Source organism: Vicugna pacos, chromosome 5 (genome assembly GCF_048564905.1).
Source record: "Vicugna pacos chromosome 5, VicPac4, whole genome shotgun sequence".
NCBI classification, from domain to species: Eukaryota; Metazoa; Chordata; class Mammalia; order Artiodactyla; family Camelidae; genus Vicugna; species Vicugna pacos.
This window is the reverse complement of record NC_132991.1, coordinates 80,045,169-80,066,670: the sequence shown is the minus strand read 5'-3', so window position 1 is coordinate 80,066,670 and position 21,502 is coordinate 80,045,169. Positions and strand designations below refer to the sequence as shown.

General features: G+C 52.1%; 2 protein-coding genes and 1 long non-coding RNA gene across 4 annotated transcripts; 2 read left to right on the top strand and 1 right to left on the bottom strand.

The window, feature by feature from the left end:
- The first annotated feature begins 918 nt into the window (after positions 1-918).
- Positions 919-4,015, top strand: CRYBA2 (crystallin beta A2). The gene is made up of 4 exons (XM_015241695.3): positions 919-1,187; positions 1,977-2,118; positions 3,198-3,340; positions 3,805-4,015. Exons 1-4 carry the CDS (start codon positions 1,027-1,029, stop codon positions 3,950-3,952), a joined length of 594 nt encoding a protein of 197 aa, XP_015097181.1. The 5' UTR covers positions 919-1,026; the 3' UTR covers positions 3,953-4,015.
- A 4,098-nt stretch (positions 4,016-8,113) lies between these two features.
- On the top strand, positions 8,114-12,100 carry FEV (FEV transcription factor, ETS family member). The gene is made up of 3 exons (XM_006207295.2): positions 8,114-8,702; positions 9,437-9,511; positions 11,484-12,100. Exons 1-3 carry the CDS (start codon positions 8,651-8,653, stop codon positions 12,068-12,070), a joined length of 714 nt encoding a protein of 237 aa, XP_006207357.2. The 5' UTR covers positions 8,114-8,650; the 3' UTR covers positions 12,071-12,100.
- On the bottom strand, positions 10,225-19,164 carry LOC140696665 (uncharacterized). Of its 2 annotated transcripts, none has more exons than XR_012073174.1 (3): positions 19,059-19,164; positions 17,160-17,332; positions 10,225-10,387 (listed from the first exon to the last, which is right to left on the bottom strand). It is a non-coding gene; the product is annotated as an uncharacterized lncRNA (long non-coding RNA). The 2 variants fall into 2 exon arrangements; XR_012073175.1 differs by lacking the exon at positions 10,225-10,387 and adding an exon at positions 13,794-15,012.
- Between the last annotated feature and the right edge of the window lie 2,338 nt (positions 19,165-21,502).

Here is a 21,502-nt window from a genome sequence, read left to right as displayed (position 1 = left end):
CAGGACCGGAGGCCCCAGATCCTGGAGCTCGCTCTGGTGGCTTGTGGCGTCGCGGTTCCGGCCACCCTAAAGCTGAAAGGCTCTTTCTACCTACCGTAGTAAGCCACTCGCTTACTCTTATTCCTAAACGCTTTGTAAATCCGCTTCTTCCCTCGGGTAGTTCAAGTTTCCTGCGCTGAGCGCCGCCTTGCGGCGAGTCCTGGTCATTACCTCTTCTTGGCCCCTTTGCGCAGGAAAAACACCGGGAGCTCATCGTCAGGTCTGGGAACTTGGAAGGAAAGGGGGCCCGATGGCCCATCCTCCAGGGAAAAGAGGACTGAAGGGCGTAAGGAAAGTCGCTTGCGAGGAGTCTTGCCTATTTCCTCCCAAGAGTCGCCCAAAAGAGAGGTCTTGACCTAGGGCTGAAGAAAAGGTGGCGTTTAGACGCTGGAAAGGACTTCCGCGCCTCGAGTTAGGAAGGCACAGTTTTAGCTCCGCCCTAACTCAAAGAGTGGGCCGGGTACCTCTGTCCCCGAGGGTCTGTGCCAGGGAGGGTGCGCCTTGCCCGGCTCAGGCCCCCCAAAAAGAAAAAGCAGAGTCAGCCTCGCCTGTGGCGGGCGCGGGACGTGTGCCTCAGCACTTTCTATTGTAATATCCGAGGGTTGGGGCCAGGTCAGCGGCTGCGGGAAAGGCCTCGGCTCTCCGGGGGACATCAGCGCGGACCGAAGTTTGCCCGCTGACTCAGCTCCCCCCACCGCAGCGGGAGAGGGTGCAGGGCGGGGGTGAAACCTAGTATAAAGCCCCGCACACCCAGCCCGCGCGCAACTTCTCCATTTTCGGACACTACGGCGCTCACCCACCCGGTGAATACTTGGTGGAGGGGTGGACTCCCTTCGGGCGAGAAAGGGAGAGATGGGGGAGAGCCACTAGCAGCCCGGTTCCAGCCGGCGGAGCCTTCACCTCCTACCCTGATTGGGAGGGTCCGGGCCTGGGAGGGGGCTTTCTAGACGCTGAGCGATTGGTCCCATCCTTCTTGTCTGCAGCGGCATGAGCAGTGCCCCTGCGCAGGGCCCAGCGCCCGCCTGCCTCACGCTTTGGGATGAGGAGGACTTTCAGGGCCGCCGCTGCCGGCTGCTGAGTGACTGCGCCAACATCGGCGAGCGAGGAGGCCTGCGCCGGGTGCGCTCAATCAAGGTGGAAAATGGCGCGTGAGTGATTGTTCCCCCGCGGGTGGTCTAGGTTGGGGGGCGCCAGGCTTCCTGGCGCAAGCTCCGAGTCTGAGCCCTTGGCTCGGCTCGGCTCCCAGCCCTCTGTTCTCCAGACTATATTCAAGTCCTGCCTGAGAGAGACCCACCCACATGGAAAATCCCTAGGCTTCCCCGAAGCTCCCAGCCAGCATCAAGACAAATCATGAGAAAGCGTGTATCCTCGTGTGAGTTAAAGGGATAAAGGTGGGAAGCGATCCTTTGCGGGACCCCGTGGGGTCAGCCTGAATCCTTAAGGGGTTCCCAGGGTAGTTTTGTACTCCTCAAAGTTAGATAGATGGCTCTGCGATTCTTTTAAAAAAGAGGCCAAATCCCTTCTGCTCACCCTACCCTGGCCTCCTAGAGCCTGGGGCCCTCTGGAGAGCTGAGGTATCCGAAATATTGCAGTCCGTTGCTATCACAGGTTGCTGTCGTAGGTTGGGGATTCCTACGCCTAGCTTTGCAGCGACCTAAGTCCTTGAAGTAAGAGTGCTTTGTCAGGCGGTCTTTGTAGACTGGAAAACTCATTCCAGTCTGGGGGCCTTGAGCTGGAAGACTGGACCCCTCAAACCCCAGATAGCAGCCAGCTTAGGATCTTTAGCCTCTACAAGGGCTGGGTTGCCTTGCTATGTGTGTGTCAGGGCAAAAGTCTAGGGTGGAGAAAAAGATCAATTTTCATGGCAAGCATGGGGGAGTGGGAAGAAAGAATGAGGCTGGGGCAGATGCCTCCCAGCCTCCCTTATCTTTCCTCAGTTGGGTGGCCTTCGAGTACCCTGACTTCCAGGGACAGCAATTCATTCTGGAGAAGGGTGACTATCCTCGCTGGAGCGCCTGGAGTGGCAGTGCTGGCCACCACAGCGACCAGCTGCTCTCCTTCCGGCCAGTGCTCTGCGCGGTAAGCACAGCCCTGCCCCTCCTCTGCATCCTAGCTCCTAACTCCAGGCCCTGGCCCCACCATGGCACTTGGGAAAGACCATCCACTCACTGTATGAGGGGGTGTGTAAACACAGTCCTTGGGTGGGTAGTAGTGGTATTACTCTTCAGAACCAGAGTGGTTTGGAAAGTGGATTCCGGAAGTTTGGAATGTGGGCCTAAGCCAGGGGTCGGAAATCAGCACCACGGACAGCGTCGGTAGCGTGCCAGTTTTGAACTCCCATCCGTTCCTCACATCCTGTTGTCCACATATATGAAGCGCCTCTGTTATCACATAGCTCTGTGAGGTCGAGGTGGCTGCGGTTAGCCTCATACATAGGTGTGGAAATGAGGCTCCGAGGGAAAAACTGATTTGCCCCAGGTCACAAGGGTTAACATGAAGATGAGACTAGAACTCAATCAGGCATTAAGCCTGAAACGGGTAAGCCTCTGTGTTTATGTCTTGGGGGCGGGGGGAAGGGTTGGTAATGAATTTAATACACTGGAGGGGAAGATCTTACTTCCCATTTGTGCAGACTTATGTACCCTACTGATGAGGCCAGAGGCTATGGGGTGGAGGGCAGAGAGCAGGTGCTAACCTGGCCTGTCTGTTCTCACTCCCCCACGCAACACCCCTTAGGTGGGTCCTACCCAAGAGAAGCTGTGCCCAGGGTGCTGGGAAGGGGGTTGGATAGTCAATGAGGCCCTTAGGAAAACTCTTTTTTAGTGGACCAGATTTCTCCCAGGATCTCTGATTTTCCTCCTGCAAAACAGGTCCATGTCATAAGATGCCCTCTAGCCCTTACCTGGAAGGGTCTCTGGGAACCCCCAAGTCTCACCACCTCAACCCAAAGCCATAGAAGAGACTAGGCTGGGGACCTCTGAGCACTCTATCTTTCCAGACTGATATGGAGCTGATGGAGTGATCTCTGGATGTACTTGTGGATCCTGTCTGCCCAGCTTGTGTTGGGAGCAGAGTGGAAGGGAGTGGGACTGAGAATGTATCCATTAACACCTCTTCAGAGTGCCTGACCTGTCTACCCCTACCTTCTTGTGACTCAGAACCACAGTGACAGCCGTGTGACACTGTTTGAGGGGGAAAACTTCCAGGGCTGCAAGTTTGAACTCAGTGATGACTACCCATCCCTGCCCTCTATGGGCTGGGCCAGCAAGGATGTGGGTTCCCTCAAAGTCAGCTCTGGAGCGTGAGTCTGGGATTGAAACGGGGGAGAAGAGAAGGGAGTCAGTGGGAACCAGGGAGGAGCGTGGAGAAAGCTGATGGGAGTGCTAAGAGACACAGTAAAGAGAGATGTTTCAGGCTGGGGGAAAGGGGGGAGTGAGGTGGTGGGAGACTTAGAGGCAAGGGGAAGTGAGATAATGGAGAAGAGGAAGAGGGCAGGAAATAAGATAACAGGAGTGGGGGGAGATGTGGGGATAGGGGAAGGGATTGAAAACATGGATGAGGAAGCAGTGGGGGGTGGGAATAGGAAATGAGGTAAGGAAGGTGTTAGGAAGACCTGGAGCCTTGGGCAGGGCAAGGGGAGATCCGTGTAGGGAAAATAGTATTGGAGCCGGGGTATGGGAGCTGAGAAAGGAGGAGTAGCAATGGAGGAAATCGCTTAGGGTAGGGGCAGAGCCTACTTACAACCTCATGCCCTTACTGGCCTAGGTGGGTGGCCTACCAGTACCCAGGCTACCGGGGCTACCAGTATGTATTGGAGCGGGACCGCCATGGAGGGGAATTCCGTAACTACAGTGAATATGGCACGCAAGCCCACACCGGGCAGCTGCAGTCCATTCGGAGAGTCCAGCACTAAGCTCCATGGCCCCAGCGCCTCCCTGGAGGACCTTCAATAAAAGCTCCTGAAACTGTCTGCCCCTCTTGCCTCCTTCTTCGTGTCTCGCTTTGCGATCTCCATCCTTATCTTTCTGAGGGTCTTTCTCTTCCAACTTTACCCTACCCTCAGGCTCCAGGACCCTTGACTATGAAGCGTACACTGGCTTAAGATGTATGTGCCTGATAGGGCTGAGATGAAACTCCTGGTAAGAATCCTGGGGATCCTGCTAAATATAACCAGTCCCACACCTCTGCCTGGTAAAGGCCTATCAGCTTGGATCAGTGGTACAGCTTGTCCAGATGGCACATTTGCCATTCTTTGTTTTGGGTGAATACAGCCCTACAGCAGGACTGATGGCTGAATTTCAATCTCCACACACCCCCTTAGCCAGGCACCATCATGTGGGGCAGAACCTCCTTAACTCTGCAGAGCCCTGTTGGGTTCCTCTCTAACCCCACCCAACCCTGGGCATTTCCAGGCTTTATCTTCACCCTAGCTCCCTATCCAGCCTGAGGGAAGTTTGCACTCCTTTCCCAGCTTTGTAGAATCTTTGCCTTATAGAGAAGCAAGGGTGTGAGATGGGTAATTGGTGGGAGGCCCTCGCAGGGCCTTCTAAGGGGGAGACATGAGGGGAGATGTGCCCCAGGCCTCTGAATAACAATCCCTCCTATGGTATTGAGCTCCAGCATTTAAAAAGTGTTTTCATGCCTCTCCTCTCAGCTGTCTGGAACAACCCCCTCTTCATTCTTCATCTCCCTCCCCACACTTCAGAGGAATAGTGAACTGAAGAGGTCATAGCTATGGTGGTGCTAAGTGTGATAGCAGCCATCAGAGTCCATGGCATCAATGTAATTTCTTCCTAGTTCCCCCTTTAGCCTAGTTAATGATAACCTTGGTCCCACAAAGGCAGGGCCTTCAAGACCCTTGGAATGCCCTTCATCCTGTCCCTCAGGGACGCTTGTGTTTTCATGTCCCTAGTGAACCTATCAATGGGGAGGGGTGGCCCAGATCATCACCTCAACCCAGGGGAGTCGAGGCGATGTTGGAGAATGGTCGCACTTGGACCTGGGAAGTCCCCAGGGTCCCAGCTGTGCAAAGTTAGGCATCTGCTCCCTTGCGAAGAGCCCTGGGCCAGAAGTCAAACACCTGGGATAGCAACCACATAGCATTCTTGAGCCTCAATTCCCTCCCCTAAAAGCTGGCGCTACTGATCCCTGCCTTGTTTTTCTCACAGGGTGGTTGTGAGGATTCAAGGAGAACCCCCTGAAAATGCTTATGGTTTTATGGAAAAACACTGGGGCAGTTACCACAAGAACTTCCCTCTCCTGCCTCCCCCCAGGGATCCCAGTGTTGGGTCAGGGGACCAAGGGACTAAGTTCTATGTGGGGTATGAATTCTGCTTTATACGTGGATAGGTTCTGGAGTCCATAGCCATGTTGCATTTGATCCTCCTAACAGCTTCCATACTTCATCTATTTCACCAATGAAGAAACTGTAGCTCTTCAGAGAGGGAGAAGCCTTGATGAGGTCATCCACTTAATTGGTGACAAAGCCCTGAACACAGGGCTTCTGACCCCAATTCCAGGCTGTTAAGTGGACACTGACCTGAGATGTGGCCAAAAGCCTCAGGCCTCAGCAGAACCCCAAAACTTTGTGGGCCCCAGAGGAGCCTCAGGTTCCTGCGTGGTCACAGGATTCTGGTCACCTTGGAGGATGGTAATGGTAACAACAGCTAAATGTATACAACTTTGTCTGAGCACTCAGCCTGTGTTATATAAGCCTCATAATTAATTCTGTATGGTGGATACTATAATCCTCATTTTACAGATGAAGAGACTAAGGTACAGAGGTTATGTAACTTCCCCCCAAGTCACACCACTGGGAAATAGGGGCTCTGGAGTTGAACCCAGACCCAGACAAACTGGCCCCAGAGCCCAGCAGCCCATCTCTCCACTGCCTGACTTGGAGAGCAGCTAACAGGCAAAGGGAGATCTGGTATCCACAATTGGCTGAGCTGCCCTCCCTCCAGGAAGATCCATGGCTACCAGGGTGAATTAGCAAGATGCCTTCAGGAACTGGCAGTATGATCTGACCAGGGCATGCCCTGTCTCTAGGTCTCTGTGCCCCCACCTATACAATGAGGGTGTTGGGGAGCTAATGTTTGATGCAGCCTTTGCCAGCATGGACCTTCTAGGTTTTCTCAGACCCTGGGGTCCAATTCTGCTCCCCACACCAACAACAAAGGAGTGGGGGGAGGGAGCAGAGGCCAGGCTGGGCCTGAGTGTTTTCACCTTCCCATCCTCCTCCCATTCTTGCAGGCTGATGGTCTTCAGAACCCTGTGGGTCCCACATCTAGCCAGGTGGGGGGAGGATGGAGGGGAAGCTGCCTGGACTCACGCATTGGCTGCACACAGCCAGAAGCCAAAAGGGATGGAGAAGGCCATCTTCTTTCTAGTGGTGCAGCCAAGATCCAGGTAGGGTGGGAGGACACCCCTCCCTCACAAACTCCTTCCAGAACCCACCCACCCCTTCAGTCCCTGAGTCCTCAGTGAGGTGGGGATCAGAACCTGAGCTACTGGTTCTGTACAAGCTAAGAGCTGGGATGTCCGGATAGACATCTCCACTCTGAGCACCTGTCCCTCTGCATCAGCCTCCTGCTGAGAGCATTAAGTGGGTGAAACTTGCTGCTTCCCCACTCTGGAAACTCTGGCTTCCTGCTCCCCACTTTCTATCTGGGGAAGAGACAAGGAGGCATGAAGGAGAGGGATTGGGACTCAGCCCCACTCTCAAGGCCTTGCCCTCCTTCAGAGCCCTGAGTTTGTCCCTAGGGAGCATCCCAACCTCTCTTCCTTCTCCCACTAGATTCCACCTCCACATCCTGAAGGCTCCATCTCTGTCCCTTTAGGGTCCTCCACAGTCCTGGGATCACCCTATTTTGCCCTAGACTCACCTCCCATGCTCCTCCTTGGTTCCCTCTGATTTTTGCACCTTCCACCAGCAAGGAGGAACACCTCACCAGTTACAGCAAGTGAGAAATGCACAGGGGCCCTACAGAACCACCCCCACCCTATGCTGGACTTTCCAACCAACCTCAGTCAGGCACCCCAGGACCAAGGATCCTGCAAGAAACTTGCCCACTCCAATCCCAGTTCCCTGGCCTCCTCACCTCCTGGACTCAAGCAGTGGAAGAGAAAAGTCTTGAGATTACCAATTTTGACAAGAGCCATCAGGTGCTGCATGGCTGCAGGTGGGCTCCTGGCCCTGAGCCTCATTTTCAGCCAGATCCTTCCTTGGAGGGCCTCCTCAGGGCCAGGAAGCCCCACAGGAACCCAGAGACTCCAGGACACCTGGGAACCACATCAGCTTTGTTAATACCCAATCAGTATCTTTGCCCTTTCTCAAGGTGGATGTATTTTTACTCCTGGGTTGGGATCCTTGTACAGTGCACAAGCCCATTTTAACCTCTCTACTACTACAGCAAGAAGACAATTGCAGCCTACTTCAAGGATAACCAGGATGAGAGTAGTTGTGAGGTCAAATGGTAGGCTGGGATGATGAGGGATGGGGGAAGATAGGAAAGAAATAGTTGTTGGGGAAGAGTAGAAGGGGGATCAGGAGTCAACCATATGCCACAAATTAGTGGGGAACAAATGAATGAGAAAAGGGAAAGAAAGAGAGAGATGGTACAGAGAGGTACAGAGGAGACATGAGGGGAGAAGGGAGTAGAAGGGACTAGATGGAAGGAGAGACCTAGGAAGGGGGACGAAGGGCAACCCACTAAAATTTGTAGGGTAGACGGCCTAGCACTGGTCCAGAGGCCTGGGAGCCCCAGAAAGGAAGGAAACATGCAAAAGCAAGAGGGAGAGAGGGAAGGAGATCGGGTCTCCAGGGAAGAGAGGAGAGTGGGAGACGAGAGGGAGAAGTAGCGGGGATAGGTGGTGGGAGGAGCGGAGATAAAGGGAGCAACGTCTGCCGGCCTGGAGCGAAGCGACAGGCGAGAGGGAGGGAAGCGGAAATTTAAAAGTGAAGATGCAGATAACGCAGCCTGGAGACGGGAACCCGGGTGGGGGTGGGGGGAGGAAGGGGGAGGAGAGTAGAGCGGTGAGGGGGTGGGGGAATGGGTGGGAAGGAGTGGGGGCACTTTGGCCCCGGGGGTCCGAGGTGGGGCCCGGTACCCCGCCCCATCTCTGTTTGCTCAGAGTCAGGGAGGCGGAAAAGAAATGTCCTCCTGACCCCTATCAGAGCGCGAGGCCCAGGCCCATCCCCCGCGCGTCTCCCGGGTTGCGGGGTGCTGGGGGCTGCTGGGTGCGCTTGGCTGCCGCGCGGCGCGTTGGAGACTTTATTGCGATGGGGCGATAAGAGGGGCGGGGGCGGGGTCCGGGGGGCCGAGGCGGCAGCACTTTAATTAAAACGGAAATTGCGGCCCCTGCCCGCTCAGGGGGCCGGAGGGTTCCAAGCAGCCTGGTAGCTGGGAGCATCGCTCCAGGACCCCCTCCATCCCCTGCCACACCCGGGCAGCCCCCTCCCGCCAGGCCCTGCCGGACCCAGTGCCGTCTTCTCCCAGTCACCCGCGGTCGCCTCTGGCGGGGATCGTTGCCCCGGAGCGCAAAGCCTGACGAGATCCCCCTCTCTCACCTCCCCACCCCCCCACCTCCCACCGCCCAGTCCCTGGCGGCGATGAGACAGAGCGGCGCCTCCCAGCCCCTGCTGATCAACATGTACCTGCCAGGTACCAGGGACCAGCCGGGGGCTGGAGGCACCAGGACTCGGGTCGGGAAGTCTGGGTTGGGGCATGGGAATGGGATGCTGGGGCCCAAGGGAAGGGGTAGCTGTCCAGAGACTCGGATCGGTGGGTAGTGGAGACTAGGGTACAGGGAGACCTTAAAACCAGACGGAGAGCTTTGGGGGTTTAGTGCGAGGTATAGAGGACTTGAAGTGAGCAGACTAGGAGCCTGGGAAGCCGAGAGCGCCAGCCCAGGGTCTGAAAGCCTGGTAGAGGGCAGAGGTCTTCGGTGTGGCGGGGACTCATTGCGCGTGCAGTGTTGGGAGGCTGTGGTCAGCCGGGCGTCGCCCCTGCACCCTGGTGGCTCCTCACCTCCATGCTCCGAGCATTCCCACCAGCCCAGCCTTCCAGGCGCCCTTTTCTCTCCAATGGGCTCCGCGCGCTCCGGCTCGGCTGGCGCAAACCCCGCTCGGCTTTATAAGGCTCCCGCCGGCCCGTTCGGAAAGCGGATTTCCTTTTTCCTGGACGCGTTTCCTGACTTGGGCGTTATGGAGGGGCTCCGCGCGGCGCGCGCCAGGGCCAGGCTCCGGGAGGAGGAGTCGGACGGCTCGGGCCCCCAGCCTCGCGCCCGGGGAACTAAGGCACCCCCTCTTCCCTCTCGAGCCTTGGTCCGGGTCCCTTTCAGTCAAGCCCGCAACCTCCGCCTGGGTCCGCCTGACTGTTTTCTTCTGCTGCCACAGATCCCGTCGGAGATGGTCTCTTCAAGGAAGGGAAGAGCCCAGGGTGGGGGCCGCTGAGCCCCGCGGTGCAAAAAGGTGAGCTGACCGGCGGACTGGAAGGGCCGAGGCGAGGACAGTGGATTGGGTCGGGGCATCCACCCCAGAAGGATGGGCTCCACTGCCACCGGAAGAGTGGGTGGGAGTGATGTGCACTGCTGGGCTCTGGGAAGCAGAGGGTCTGGGCCTGATTGTGGGGAGGATGGCGAGGGGAGAGGGGAACATTCATTTGGCCTTTGGCTCCTTCATCTTCTGAGACCCAGGGTTGAACTTGCAGGCCGAAGCAGACAGAGAGAACCCTGTCCCCACTACCCACTTTTGGGCTTTGAAGGTTTTCGAGATGTGGGGCTGGGAGGCTGAGGCGCTTGGTGTCCTTTCCCTGATGTCCCAGAGAATTACCCAGAGAATCGCTCTCTGGACACTGCAGGCAGAGTCACCACTAGCACCGGGGCCATCACCTATCTGCCCCACTGGCTCCCGCCAGCCAGGCTCTGCTGGCCAAGTCCTCTGGGCCATTGTAATTGATTCCCAGGTTCACAGTCAGCTCTCTGCTGGCCGCTAAATTACCTTCAGCTGTCCTTTATTGGCAGCTGAACCTGGCCGGCCTTCTAGGCAAAGCGTCTCCACAGGTCCCCACCCAGTCAGTACCTTAGATCTCACCAAGTTACAGTAACCAGAAAAATAAGGTCGGCAACTGCTGTATGCAAAAGGGGACATAACACCCAACAGGAATGAGTTTCCAAGCCTCTATGTCCCTCAGTACCAGATGCACATTTTTATTCAAACCTTCCCATTCTTCTGACCCTAAAATTCAACGCTCCTGACCTGAAGCCAGGTACATCCTCCCTTGGCTGGTGTGGAGGGAATGTGGTTGAAATCAGGGTGGAGGGCAGCATCTGGGTTCTCACCGAGTCACTGAAAAAAAGAAGAGAGGTTTGCTGGGCTCAATTTGAAACAATAATCAGACAACTTTGAGGAAAATCCATTTTATTCTGAAAATGAGTGTGTTTGCATGTGTGTGTGTATGGGGGGGATTCTATCAAGATTTTTCTCCACTTGTCTGATTGAGACTGCAAAATAGGGAAGTGGGAATTCTCTCTCATCACCTGCTTATCCAGGGAAAACCTCCTGGCCACTTCTAGCAACCCCCAAAAATCCAGATGGGGCCAAAGAACCTGGAGATTGACCAAAGATGGGAGGAGACAGGGAGCCAAGCCCAGAGGCTTCCTGGTCTCATCTCCTCTCATCAGAGCTGTGCATCACACCCCCAGGGAAGTATGACTCCTTGATGTGCTGAGAATCCCGCCTGTTCCGAAAAAAAGAGGCCAAACTATCGCTGGCAAGGGTGGGGAGCCTTCAAAGGCTGCCATTCCTCTCACACATAGGGGGCCACTGTCTCCATTCGTGTCTGACCTGGTACCGCAGGAAAGCCAGCCACCATCTCTTCTCCACCTCAGGCTGGGGGTACAACTGTATGCTTTGTCCAGCGGCGGAAGCGATCCTGCTGCAGGCCTCCCTCTTCCCTCTGGATCTCTGGGCTAGCTGGGATGCGGCAATCCAACCACCTACGTAGGCTATCCTGTGCGATTGTGCAGGTTCTTCACTGAATAAGGGCGCTCAACCGAGGGGCTGATATCTGGCCTTTGCTTACAGTGGAAAGCCATGTGCCTTGGTGAGCCGCTGCCTCCTTATAGAGGAGGTGGTGCTTCCCCCGCTTCCCCCAATTCTCACAAAGCTGTGCGCCGGCGGGACTGCGTCCTTCCAAGTGGGAATTGCGTTTCCATTGTGCAAAAGAGCGGTACTGGCTAGGGACGGTTTTGCTAATCAGCGCCTCCCTGCAATCCTCGCCAGCTACCGTCAGTTACACAGCTGGACGTGCCCTTTTCCTCTTTGACAGCAGTCCTTCTTCCCTCTCCCTCATCCCCTAAATGGGTGGGTCTCTCTCCTCACCTCTTCCCCCGCCGCCAGCCTCCCTCATCCCGCCTGTGACCGATTGCCGCCCTCCCCACAGGGAGCGGGCAGATCCAGCTGTGGCAGTTTCTGCTGGAGCTGCTGGCGGACCGCGCGAATGCCGGCTGCATCGCTTGGGAGGGTGGCCACGGCGAGTTCAAGCTCACGGACCCAGACGAGGTGGCGCGGCGCTGGGGCGAGCGCAAGAGCAAGCCCAACATGAACTACGACAAGCTGAGCCGCGCTCTGCGCTACTACTATGACAAGAACATCATGAGCAAGGTGCACGGCAAGCGTTACGCCTACCGCTTCGACTTCCAGGGCCTGGCGCAGGCCTGCCAGCCGCCCCCCGCGCACGCCCACGCCGCGGCGGCCGCCGCCGCCGCTGCCGCCGCGGCCCAGGACGGGGCCCTCTACAAGCTGCCGGCCGGCCTGGCGCCGCTGCCCTTCCCTGGCCTCTCCAAACTCAACCTCATGGCCGCCTCGGCCGGCGTCGCGCCCGCCGGCTTCTCCTACTGGCCGGGCCCGGGCCCCGCCGCCACCGCCGCTGCCACCGCTGCGCTCTACCCCAGCCCGGGCTTGCAGCCCCCGCCCGGGCCCTTCGGCACGGTGGCCACCGCCTCGCACCTGGGGGGCCATTACCACTAGACGGGGTGGTCGGGTGCCGCGGCCTCCCCCATGGTTCCTTTGACCTTAGATCTTACTCCGCCCGCTGCACCCAGCCCCGAGGGAAGGGACCTGAAATCTCTTCAATCTTCCTTTAACACTGGATTTGTTCTCATTTCACCCCCCAACCCCCAAAGGAGGGTTACTGTGCCCCCACTTCCTCTAACCTTCTTCTAGACCCCAGATCCCTGAAGGGGGTTCCCGGGTCTCCCCTATTTTTTTCCTCTCCTCCACCTGCACTTCCCTCTGGCTCCTGAAAGCCTTTCCATTGCGACCCCTCTCTTTCCAATTCCAAATCTTTTCTCATTTTTCTCTCCCCCCATGGAGCTGCCACTGTGGCTGAGGCCCTGCACAGTCCACCTTCTCCTCCCCTGGCACCTCAGCGGGCTTGGTAAGGGCCACTGCCCGCCCCCCAACGCGTCTAAGTAGCTTCTGGGCCCCCTTCCTCCCGCCGCCACTTTCCCGTAGGAATGCCTTGTATTTCTATTCCCTTCCAGACCGATTAAAGCTCCCAAGTTCCCCGCTGCCTACTCTCTCTGTTCTTAGCTGCACCAGAACCTTCTTGGGGAGGGGAAGGTTGTGAGATGCCCAGCTCAGGCATGAGCAGAAAGGCCTGCTAAGGAAGAGATCGAGAGAATGAGGGCAGGCAGGTTTGGAGGCCAACGGAGGGAAGCGCAGAGCCTCTAGTGCGAGGGTTCAGACTAAGAGGGGAGGCCCTGCTGCAACCCCCTCTCCCATCTGGTAGTCGACCCCTGGCCAGCCTCACCCAGCCTTCCACCTGCCCATTCACCCCACCCCATCCCAACTTCCCTCCCAACGCGTACAGGCATCGTATCTTCCCCTGTCTCACTCATCCTTCCACCTGTTCCTCACCTCATTCATCCCAGCCTCCAGCCCGCCTTGTCTCATCTTCGCGCCACCTCAGTCTTTCCTCACTCCATTTCATCGCCTTCCCCACTTCCCCTCTCCTCGCCATCCTACCCTAATTCCGACTTTCTCTCCCACCTTTACTCACAAACAGCCTGCCCCTCTATGTCCAGTGCTATCTTTTCAATGGACCTGCCTCCTCATTTTCAGGAGGGAACCTCCCTTTCTGCGCCTCCCACTCCCCTCCGGGATTTGCGGCTGCAACCGCCTTCTCGCGGGTGGCGCGCGCCCTCTGCTGGTCGGATCAGGGAAAGGCAGAATCAGGTTTTGTCGCTAAGCTGGGGACCAAGGGCCAGAGGATCCGACACTTCCTGGCTAACTTTGGCCTTCAGAGAGGAGGGTGAAAGGGAGAAATCTCAGCCCTGCATTCCAGGTCCGGCCTCAAGAAGTCCGGGAAGTGGGTCAAGAGGGTCATTTCCTGGCCTGGTCATTTTCCTGACTACCTGAGGCCCTTCTGGATACCGTGCCCACTCTCCACGGCTCTTATGATCTCTTTACCTTTTACAAAACCTATTGGCAAGAACACTGATTTAAGCACGTTTCCTTAGGTAGAAACAACATTGGGGAAAACACCTGAAGTGACAGAACTTTGAGTTGCACACCGAGGCAAGACCCTTGCTCCACCTTCCCCATGTTCCTAGTGTTTCTTTCCCAGGGGCCACATCTCTTCCTGGACTAAAGATTCCTTGCTGGTTGGTGGGCTCCCACAAAGCGATTGAGATTTCCCTGTGCCTTGTGGACAGGAAGGGAAATGCAAGTGGAAGTCAGGACAACAAAGTACAGTGAGGACCTGAATGCCCCTTCCCAAAGGGAAGGAAGTCATCGACGTCCATCTAAGAAGAGTCTTTATTTCTTTCATTTCACCTTCAATTTTTTTCTGGTTTTCCAAATAACATACTCAGCATAGAAAATTTTGAAAATACACAATAGGGCCTCTACTAAATATTAGTTGGATGAAGCATGTAATGAAACATGAGGGAAAAAAACACTTATAGTCTCATTACCCAGAGGCCATTATTTACAACTCTTTGTCATAATCCCCTTCTTTTCCTTTAAGCTCCTTAGAATTGAACGATATCCTGTTTTAGTCCTTTAACATTTATGGTGTTACACCCTCTAGACCTCATGGGGTGGGGGGTGGGATCATGTATTCCAGGGAGCAGATAGATGGCCAGAGGAGGAGGCCAGCCTGGTGAGGACCTCAGTGACTTGGAAGGAGAGGCAAAGGGCTTTTTTTGCAGGGGACAGAAACTGGGAGAGAAAAAGAATGCACTGGGGAGATAGAACCAGGTTCCAGAAAGATCTGGGCTGCTAAAATTATGGGTTGACTGTAAAAAGGTGCAATTTCCTGGCAAGGAGTGTGAGGCCCTGTCCTTAGATCTTTAAAAGCCAAAGTATGAGACAAAGCAGGGCAAGGGTAGGGCTTAGTAGAGCCTGTGTGTAAATTAGTGGTGTCCTAGTCAACACAATGTTACATGGGAGCACTGGAGTATAGGAGTGAACGCGGAAAAACCACTGTGATCTGAGGATGCACTGATGCATCTATGGCACTTAGGATGAAGGAAATGGTCTACTTGCTGTAATGATTGCACTCTCAGCATATTGTACGTGGTGTTAGACAACACTTTCAAGAATACTTTCAATGGAGAACAGAGTAGTGGACCCAGGAAGTGAAGAGAAAGAATGCTAGAAAACCATTCATGGGAGATGTAGTCTGGAAATCATAGTGGGGAAAGAGACACAGGAACTGTCCTCAATTATTCAAAGAGCGGCCCTGTGGCAGAGTACCTGGATCCATGTGACTAAGACCAGTACTGGGATATGTGGTAGAAAGCTACAGTGAGACAAATATGTCAGTTTAATCTAATGAAGAACCTTCTGCCACGGATCACGCCAGATGAGGAGTGCTCTGTTGCTGGAGTATTCAGCAGAGGCTTCCTTGGGAGTTTGAGAATGGAGGTGGACTAGGTGACTTCAGTCTTGGGACTCTTGAAGTCCTGTGAGTGAGTTGGTAAAGGAGGGATTTCAGGTATCATTGGGAAGCTGGGAGAGGTGTTGTTAGATGGGGGGGTCTTTTTGTCTGTGATATCACATCCCTAAAGCTCACCCTGCACACAGAGCCAGTTTGGGAAGCTAAAATATAGCACTAGGCATTAGAAAACCTAAGTTCTGGTTCCAGCTTGGCAATTGACTTGCTATTTGACCTTCAGATAATTCTTCCGGGATTCCAGTTTACTGTGATCTTGGGATGACTGGACTACACCGAAGCCCTGATGAATCCACAATGTTAATACACTCAGCTTCCTGATGGTCCAGGCCTGTCCTCATTGACCCTTTACCCCTTGGTCCTTGGCCTTCCAAGGTTTTGATTCTACCATTGCTTCTCTCTCCCAGTCCAGTGTCCAGCCCCTCTTGCATTCCCTGAAGGTCTGAGCCTTTTCTCTATCATCTCTTCATTCACGTCACTGGTGGCTCACTCATGTCACATATGGCTCACTCCCCCACTCCCTGCTGTTTGCTTACACTACAGAGTTTACAGAACACTTTCACATTCATTGTTCTATTAATCCATTCAAGATCAGGGAGGAAGACAGGGCAGGGATTGCTTTTTCCACTTGGAGGATAAGTAAATCAAAGCCCAGGATGTTAAGAGACTTGTTCTAGGACCTGTATATTCTGGTTCCTCCCCAGACCTTTTCCAGTGCTCTTAGGGGTTTCTCCATAGTCCTAAGTGGCCTTAGTTACTGTGTTTGTAGAGTCGCTGCCCCTGCCCTCCTGGGATTACACAGACCCAACCCTTGTCTTCTCCAGTACCATGTGCTCCACGTGACGAAGCTCCAATTGCCTCCACTTGCAGATGGAATCAGAGGTCCAACTAGCATGCTGTGTGAGGACATCCATGTCCACACTGCCTGAGACCTACAGTCACAGAACAATGATGCCACCTAGGACACCAAGGCTAACTTCTTATACATTAGCTCATGTGATCAGAAGACAAACATCAAAATGGGTTGCTGTGATGTGCTTTTCTCAGAGCCTTCTGCTTTTCTCATCTTCATTTTCCCATCCAGATGTCTTTAAAATGCACTTAACTGCAGCTTGTTCCTCAAACTTTTTAATAATTCATATCAAGTAGACCTGCTGATAATAAAAATGTGCCCTACCATTCACTGGACCAGACTCTGTGCCAGACTCTGCCCTAGGCTAATGCTTTACCTGTGACCTCTCCTTTGACCTGGCCACAACCTTGCCAAGTGGGGATGGTTACCTTCACTCTCAGATGAGGAAACTGAGGCTTGGAGAAATTAAGTGATTGGCTCAGCCTGTGACCCCAGAGCTCAAGTCCTCACCATCACACCATATCCCCTCCCCTGGGCCTTCCTGGGAAGTTTCTTCCTTGTGTGGATGTGACCTGCTGGCTGCCCATTGCAGGTATACTCCATCTAATTGTCTAATCATAGCAGAAGATGATTGATTATAATGAAAAAACTGATGAATTGTCTTATGAGTGTTTTCAATTAGGACCCCTGTCTAAATAACAAATCAGACAGTTTTGTTGCCCCATTGTCTTTTGCAAGTCTTCATTTTCCTATGTTCCTATAACCTTTGAGTGGATCACTGTACACTGGGGTGAGGCTGAGGGTCTGACTGCAACTTGACTTTGGTGGCAATTCCTATACCAGTTTGGTCAGCAGGATATCCCCCAGACCCTCCTCTGTCCTGGGATAGTGGGTCTAATGTCCAGAGGCAAGTGGCCCAATGTCCATTGACTGTGACATTTTCTATTTCTGAGAATTCTCTTCCACTGGATTTTGTCTTTCAATTCTTTGTAAACAAAAGGTGACGTAGCATAATGGTTAAGTGCAAGGGCTGAATTTCCTAAGTTTGAGTGTTGAGTCTGTCACTTACTAGCTGTGTGACCTCAAGCAAGCTACTTTACTTCTTTGTGCCTCAATTATTTCATCTGTAAGTAATAATAATAACAGAACCTACCTTATAGGGTTGAAAGAATAAGTGATTATGTAAGTATCTTTGTGCATATATCAGCGTTTTCTATTACTAAGCAAACAAATAAAAACAACCCCAAACAAAGCAAGCACCCACCTCTTCCCCACCTTGCCCCCATCAGATGCCCTCCACTTGCCTTGGGAAGGAACTTGAGTGGCCACACTTCTTTTCCAGGGCAGTTACCCATCTGGCGAGCTTAACCAAGAACCAGCCTCTTGATGGGTTATGTGGCCACAACCACCATCACATGGGTCAGTCTTCTACATTGAGTGTGTCCTCCATTTCTTTATGGGGTAACTGGAGAATGCACTGTATTTAAGATTAGAGGAATTCAGCTAGTTACCAGCTGTGTGACTTCGGCAGTATGTCCATACCATTCAGAGACTTAGTTTTCTCCTTTGAAATGTGAATAATAGTAATGCTTACTTCTTTTAGTTAGTGTGTGGATTCAATAAAAATAATATGAGCAATATCACTTAACATACTTCTCACACTTAATAACACATTTAATAATTTCCTAATATTTCTCTCAATGTGGCAGACACAGCTAGCTCCACACCCCGCTCCAGGTTGTATGCGCCTCACTTTACGTAACAGAGCTGTCACTGGGAAGTGATTGCCCAGCCAGGGACTGGTTTTCCAGCTGTCCTTGCATCTTGGTGAGAGCTACGTGCCTTGTTTTTGCCAATAGAATATGAATGGAAATGATAGTATGTGTTGCTCCCAAACCAAGGCATTTAGAAGTGGTTGTGCCTCCTCCATACTGTCTCTGTCTCTGTCTCTCTGTCTCTGTCTCTCTCTCTCTATATATACATATATACATATACACATATTTAATGAAGGTACTGAGGATTGAACCCAGGACCTCCTGCATGCTACACATGTGCTCTACCACTAAGCTATACCCACCTCCTCCCCAACCATACTCTCTTATTTCCTTCCTGCCATCTGGATTTAGAGGATAACTAGTTCCTAAGAGATGGCAGAGCTTCGTTATGAAAAGGATCCTGGTCCCTAAAATGTGGAGAGAAGTCACTCATCAACATGGACTATTACATTTAATGTGGAGATTTTCTTGTTACAGCAAATAACATTACCATAATTAATACTCAAATTACATTTAATCCTTCAGCAGGCCTCTGAAATAGACATTATGATTTCCCCCATTTTATGCTGAGAAAACTGAGGCACAGAGGGAGTCACATGGTGAGAAAGGGCAGAGCAGAATTTGAACCCAGTCTGATTTCAGAGGCAGTGACATCTCTTAACTACTAAGGATGTGAAAGAGCTTTATATGCTAAAAGTAATAATAATAAGGACTAATATTTATTGAACACTTATGTGCTACGTGCTATTTAAAGATCTTCACATTAATTTAATCCTCACAACCCTTTGGAGTTGGGTCTAGTATTATTCTCATTCTATAGATGAGGAAAACTGAGGCACAAACTATTAAATAATTTGCTTGGAGTCACAGTGCTGCCAAATGATTCAAACCCTCACAGCCAAGTTTTCACTCCCTTTCCCACCCCTTAGTTCCTTGATCATCTCTCATGGAGGAATGAGCTGATTCTGAGAGTCCTAAGAAGTGACAGGATTATTTCCCCAAACCTTATCCCAACCCCAGGACAGGTTCCCAATTCCAGCACTTGCTTGGGTTTCAGACAAATAACAGACTGAGAAATATATTTTAGAAGCTCCTGTGCCCAATGTGATCCTTGCATTTATCTCAAATGGCATGGTGGAGCAGCAGGAGCGCAGGGGGACATGGATTCAAACCCAATCTCTGCCTACTCCCTATGGGAATGAGAAGGTTACTTCTTCTCTCTGAGCCTGAGTGGCCTCATCTATAAAATGGAGACACTGATTACACCTGCCTTGTTGGTTTGCTGCAGGGGTAGAGCATATGCCTAAAGGATCCAGCATGGAGGGCTGCTCCGTAACTGTCATCTCTCCAGCACTGACCAGCCCAGAACACAGATCTGCCCTGGGAAGTCAAACCACCTCCCCCAGCCTAATTCCCCCAGCTCTGCACCTCAATTCTCCTTCCATGAGTCAGAGAAGATCCTTTCTTGAGTTTCTGTGAGGTTGGGGGAGGAGGAAATAGCTGAAGGATGCTGGAAGGCCAGACCCTGGGTTCCTTTTTCTGAAAGAGGAGGCCAGGTTGCTTAGCAACCCAGCAGGAAGTTGTCAGGGAGGCTCCAGGCAAGGCTGTCCTTTTTTAAAAATCCTGCAACATAGAGAGATCTGGGGCGACACTAAATGGGGAGATGAATGGGAAAAGTGGGGAAGGGTTCTCTGGTTCTCACTTTCCTTTCCTGTAGTTACCTTCCCAGTTCCCCAGCTCTTTCCTCTTGGTTTTCTACCTTTCACACACAGAGGCAGAGAGACAAGTTCTGGGGTCCATGCTGCACACACATCTGTGCACTGGCCACATCAGTAACCATGTACCTAAGGGCCAGGTTCAGGACCACCTTATATGTGTACCGTGCTTTACAGTTTACAAAGCACATCAATATGTGATTTCACCAGATACTTACAACAGCCTCTTTAATTCCTGTACAACAGATGAGGGGGAAAAAAGTCTGAAGGTTCCACAGTGAGGAGACAGCAGGGCCCAGATTCACTGCAAATCTTAGCATATTTCCACTACATGTAGTAGCATAGCTGTTAGTACAGGCTTTGGCACACACATATGTGCCTGCTATTCCATGTCCTCACAGTGTGAAGATCCTTCAGGTCTAGTGTCCTAAGATGCCCCCAAGATGCAGGTGAATTTTGGAGGCAGGGTTCAGTTGTTCTTCTCTGCTGAGGCAGGGGGATCCCTGGGATGGGGGTCCCAAGAGGGGCTTGGCTTCCTTGCCCACAGGCCTAAACTCAGGAATGCTGCTGTGCTTGGCCAGGCTGGTACAAGTAACTACATACCAGCAGCTGAAGCAAGTCCCCTGGCTGGCGTTCCAGAGAGAGACACGTGGGTCCCACTGGGGTCAAGACCTGGCATCAAAGAGTAAACACATGTCACCCAGGTCACAGATTGCTCATGGGAGGCCCAGGCTGGCCAGAGCAGCTCAGCACTCCATTCTGGACTCTGTTTTGATCCCTTAATCTTTCTGTCAATATTTATTAATAGTGCTGGTGACCATAACAATGGTTGCTACCCCAACAACAACAACAACATTTTCATTCCTATCACAGTCATTTGATAAGACACTACAAATCTTAAAGTCTCATTTCTGTCTGATAGATGAGAAAACTGAAATTCAGAGAGGTTGAATAACTACTTTAGATGAACATCTAGTAAATGGTAGAGTAGGGACTCAAACCTCTGGCTCTTAGTCTTTTGTACATCACGCCACACTGTCTTTAAATGTCAGGGGATAGAAAGGAGTCCTTGGAGGTCATCCAGCCACCCTGTCCTCTATTTGAATAAGGGACAGTGGGTCTTCTTTGGTACTTAGGCAAAAGATAGAGAAGTGTTCTTTAAATGGTCTTGGATGGATGGGTACGTGTGTATATGTGTGTGTGCATGTACTGTACATGTGCTGTGCATGTACACACACATGCCTTCTGGGCTAGAGAGGTGTCTCACTTCCCTTGTCCAGGGACATTCTTAAACCCTAGGATTTGGAAAGAGCTTGAGAAGGGGGATGCGAGTGGAGAGACTTTGGAGATGTTTGAAAGAGGAGGAGGGCAGGGCTGTAGATGTGTGTTTCTCCCTTTCCAGACACTGCCCAGCCTCATGTTTTTCCTCCTCTTTCCTTTTTTTTCTTTTCTTTCTATCGCTCTATTTTTCCTTCTTTATGATTTTTCTTCCCTTTTGAAGTAGTAATAGTATAATTCATTGTAGTCAACTAGAAAACTCAGAAAAGTATTAAGATAGTAAAATAATAATTTAAAATCCCACCACTTAGAACAGTAATTACCATTTTAGTAAACATTCTAAAAGTTTCTGTTGCTGCATACACATGCACACACTGATCAGTATATATTTATTGACTACCTGCTGTGTGCCCAGCACTATGCTGGGTGCAGGGAATCTAGCAGTGAAGAAGACAGACCTTTTATTGACAGGATACAAAATAAATAAGTAACAAAAAATTATCAGGTGGGGACATATGTCACAAAGAACTAAATCAAGGGTATGTGGTGAAGAGTGACTATGGGGCAGGCTGAGATGAATTCATCACAAAGAGGTGCTATTGAGATCTGAATGACAGGAAGAGGAAAGCTATTTAAAGATCTCTCTCTTCTTACATGAATGGGACCACATTGTATTGTTTTTAACCTGCTGTTTTCACTTTGTCATGGTCATTTTTCATGTCCATAAGTATAGATTAATGCATCACTTTAATGGTCCATAATATCCCAATGAATATTGATCTATCACAATTTACTTAATCTCCTACTGATGTATCCAATTTTTTATTATTATAAATAACGTTATGATAAGCATCTTTGTGTCAGGTCCTTTCCCACTTA

What these genes read in the sequence shown, in the direction of transcription:
- CRYBA2 (XM_015241695.3), top strand. Translation starts at nt 1,027, where the DNA reads ATGAGCAGTGCCCCTGCGCAGGGCCCAGCGCCCGCCTGCCTCACGCTT. An exon ending in TCCGGCCAGTGCTCTGCGCG is followed by an intron (nt 2,119 to 3,197) that starts GTAAGCACAGCC and finishes CTTGTGACTCAG; the next exon opens with AACCACAGTGACAGCCGTGT. An exon ending in CTCAAAGTCAGCTCTGGAGC is followed by an intron (nt 3,341 to 3,804) that starts GTGAGTCTGGGA and finishes TTACTGGCCTAG; the next exon opens with GTGGGTGGCCTACCAGTACC.
- FEV (XM_006207295.2), top strand. Translation starts at nt 8,651, where the DNA reads ATGAGACAGAGCGGCGCCTCCCAGCCCCTGCTGATCAACATGTACCTG. An exon ending in GATCAACATGTACCTGCCAG is followed by an intron (nt 8,703 to 9,436) that starts GTACCAGGGACC and finishes CTGCTGCCACAG; the next exon opens with ATCCCGTCGGAGATGGTCTC. An exon ending in GAGCCCCGCGGTGCAAAAAG is followed by an intron (nt 9,512 to 11,483) that starts GTGAGCTGACCG and finishes CCCTCCCCACAG; the next exon opens with GGAGCGGGCAGATCCAGCTG.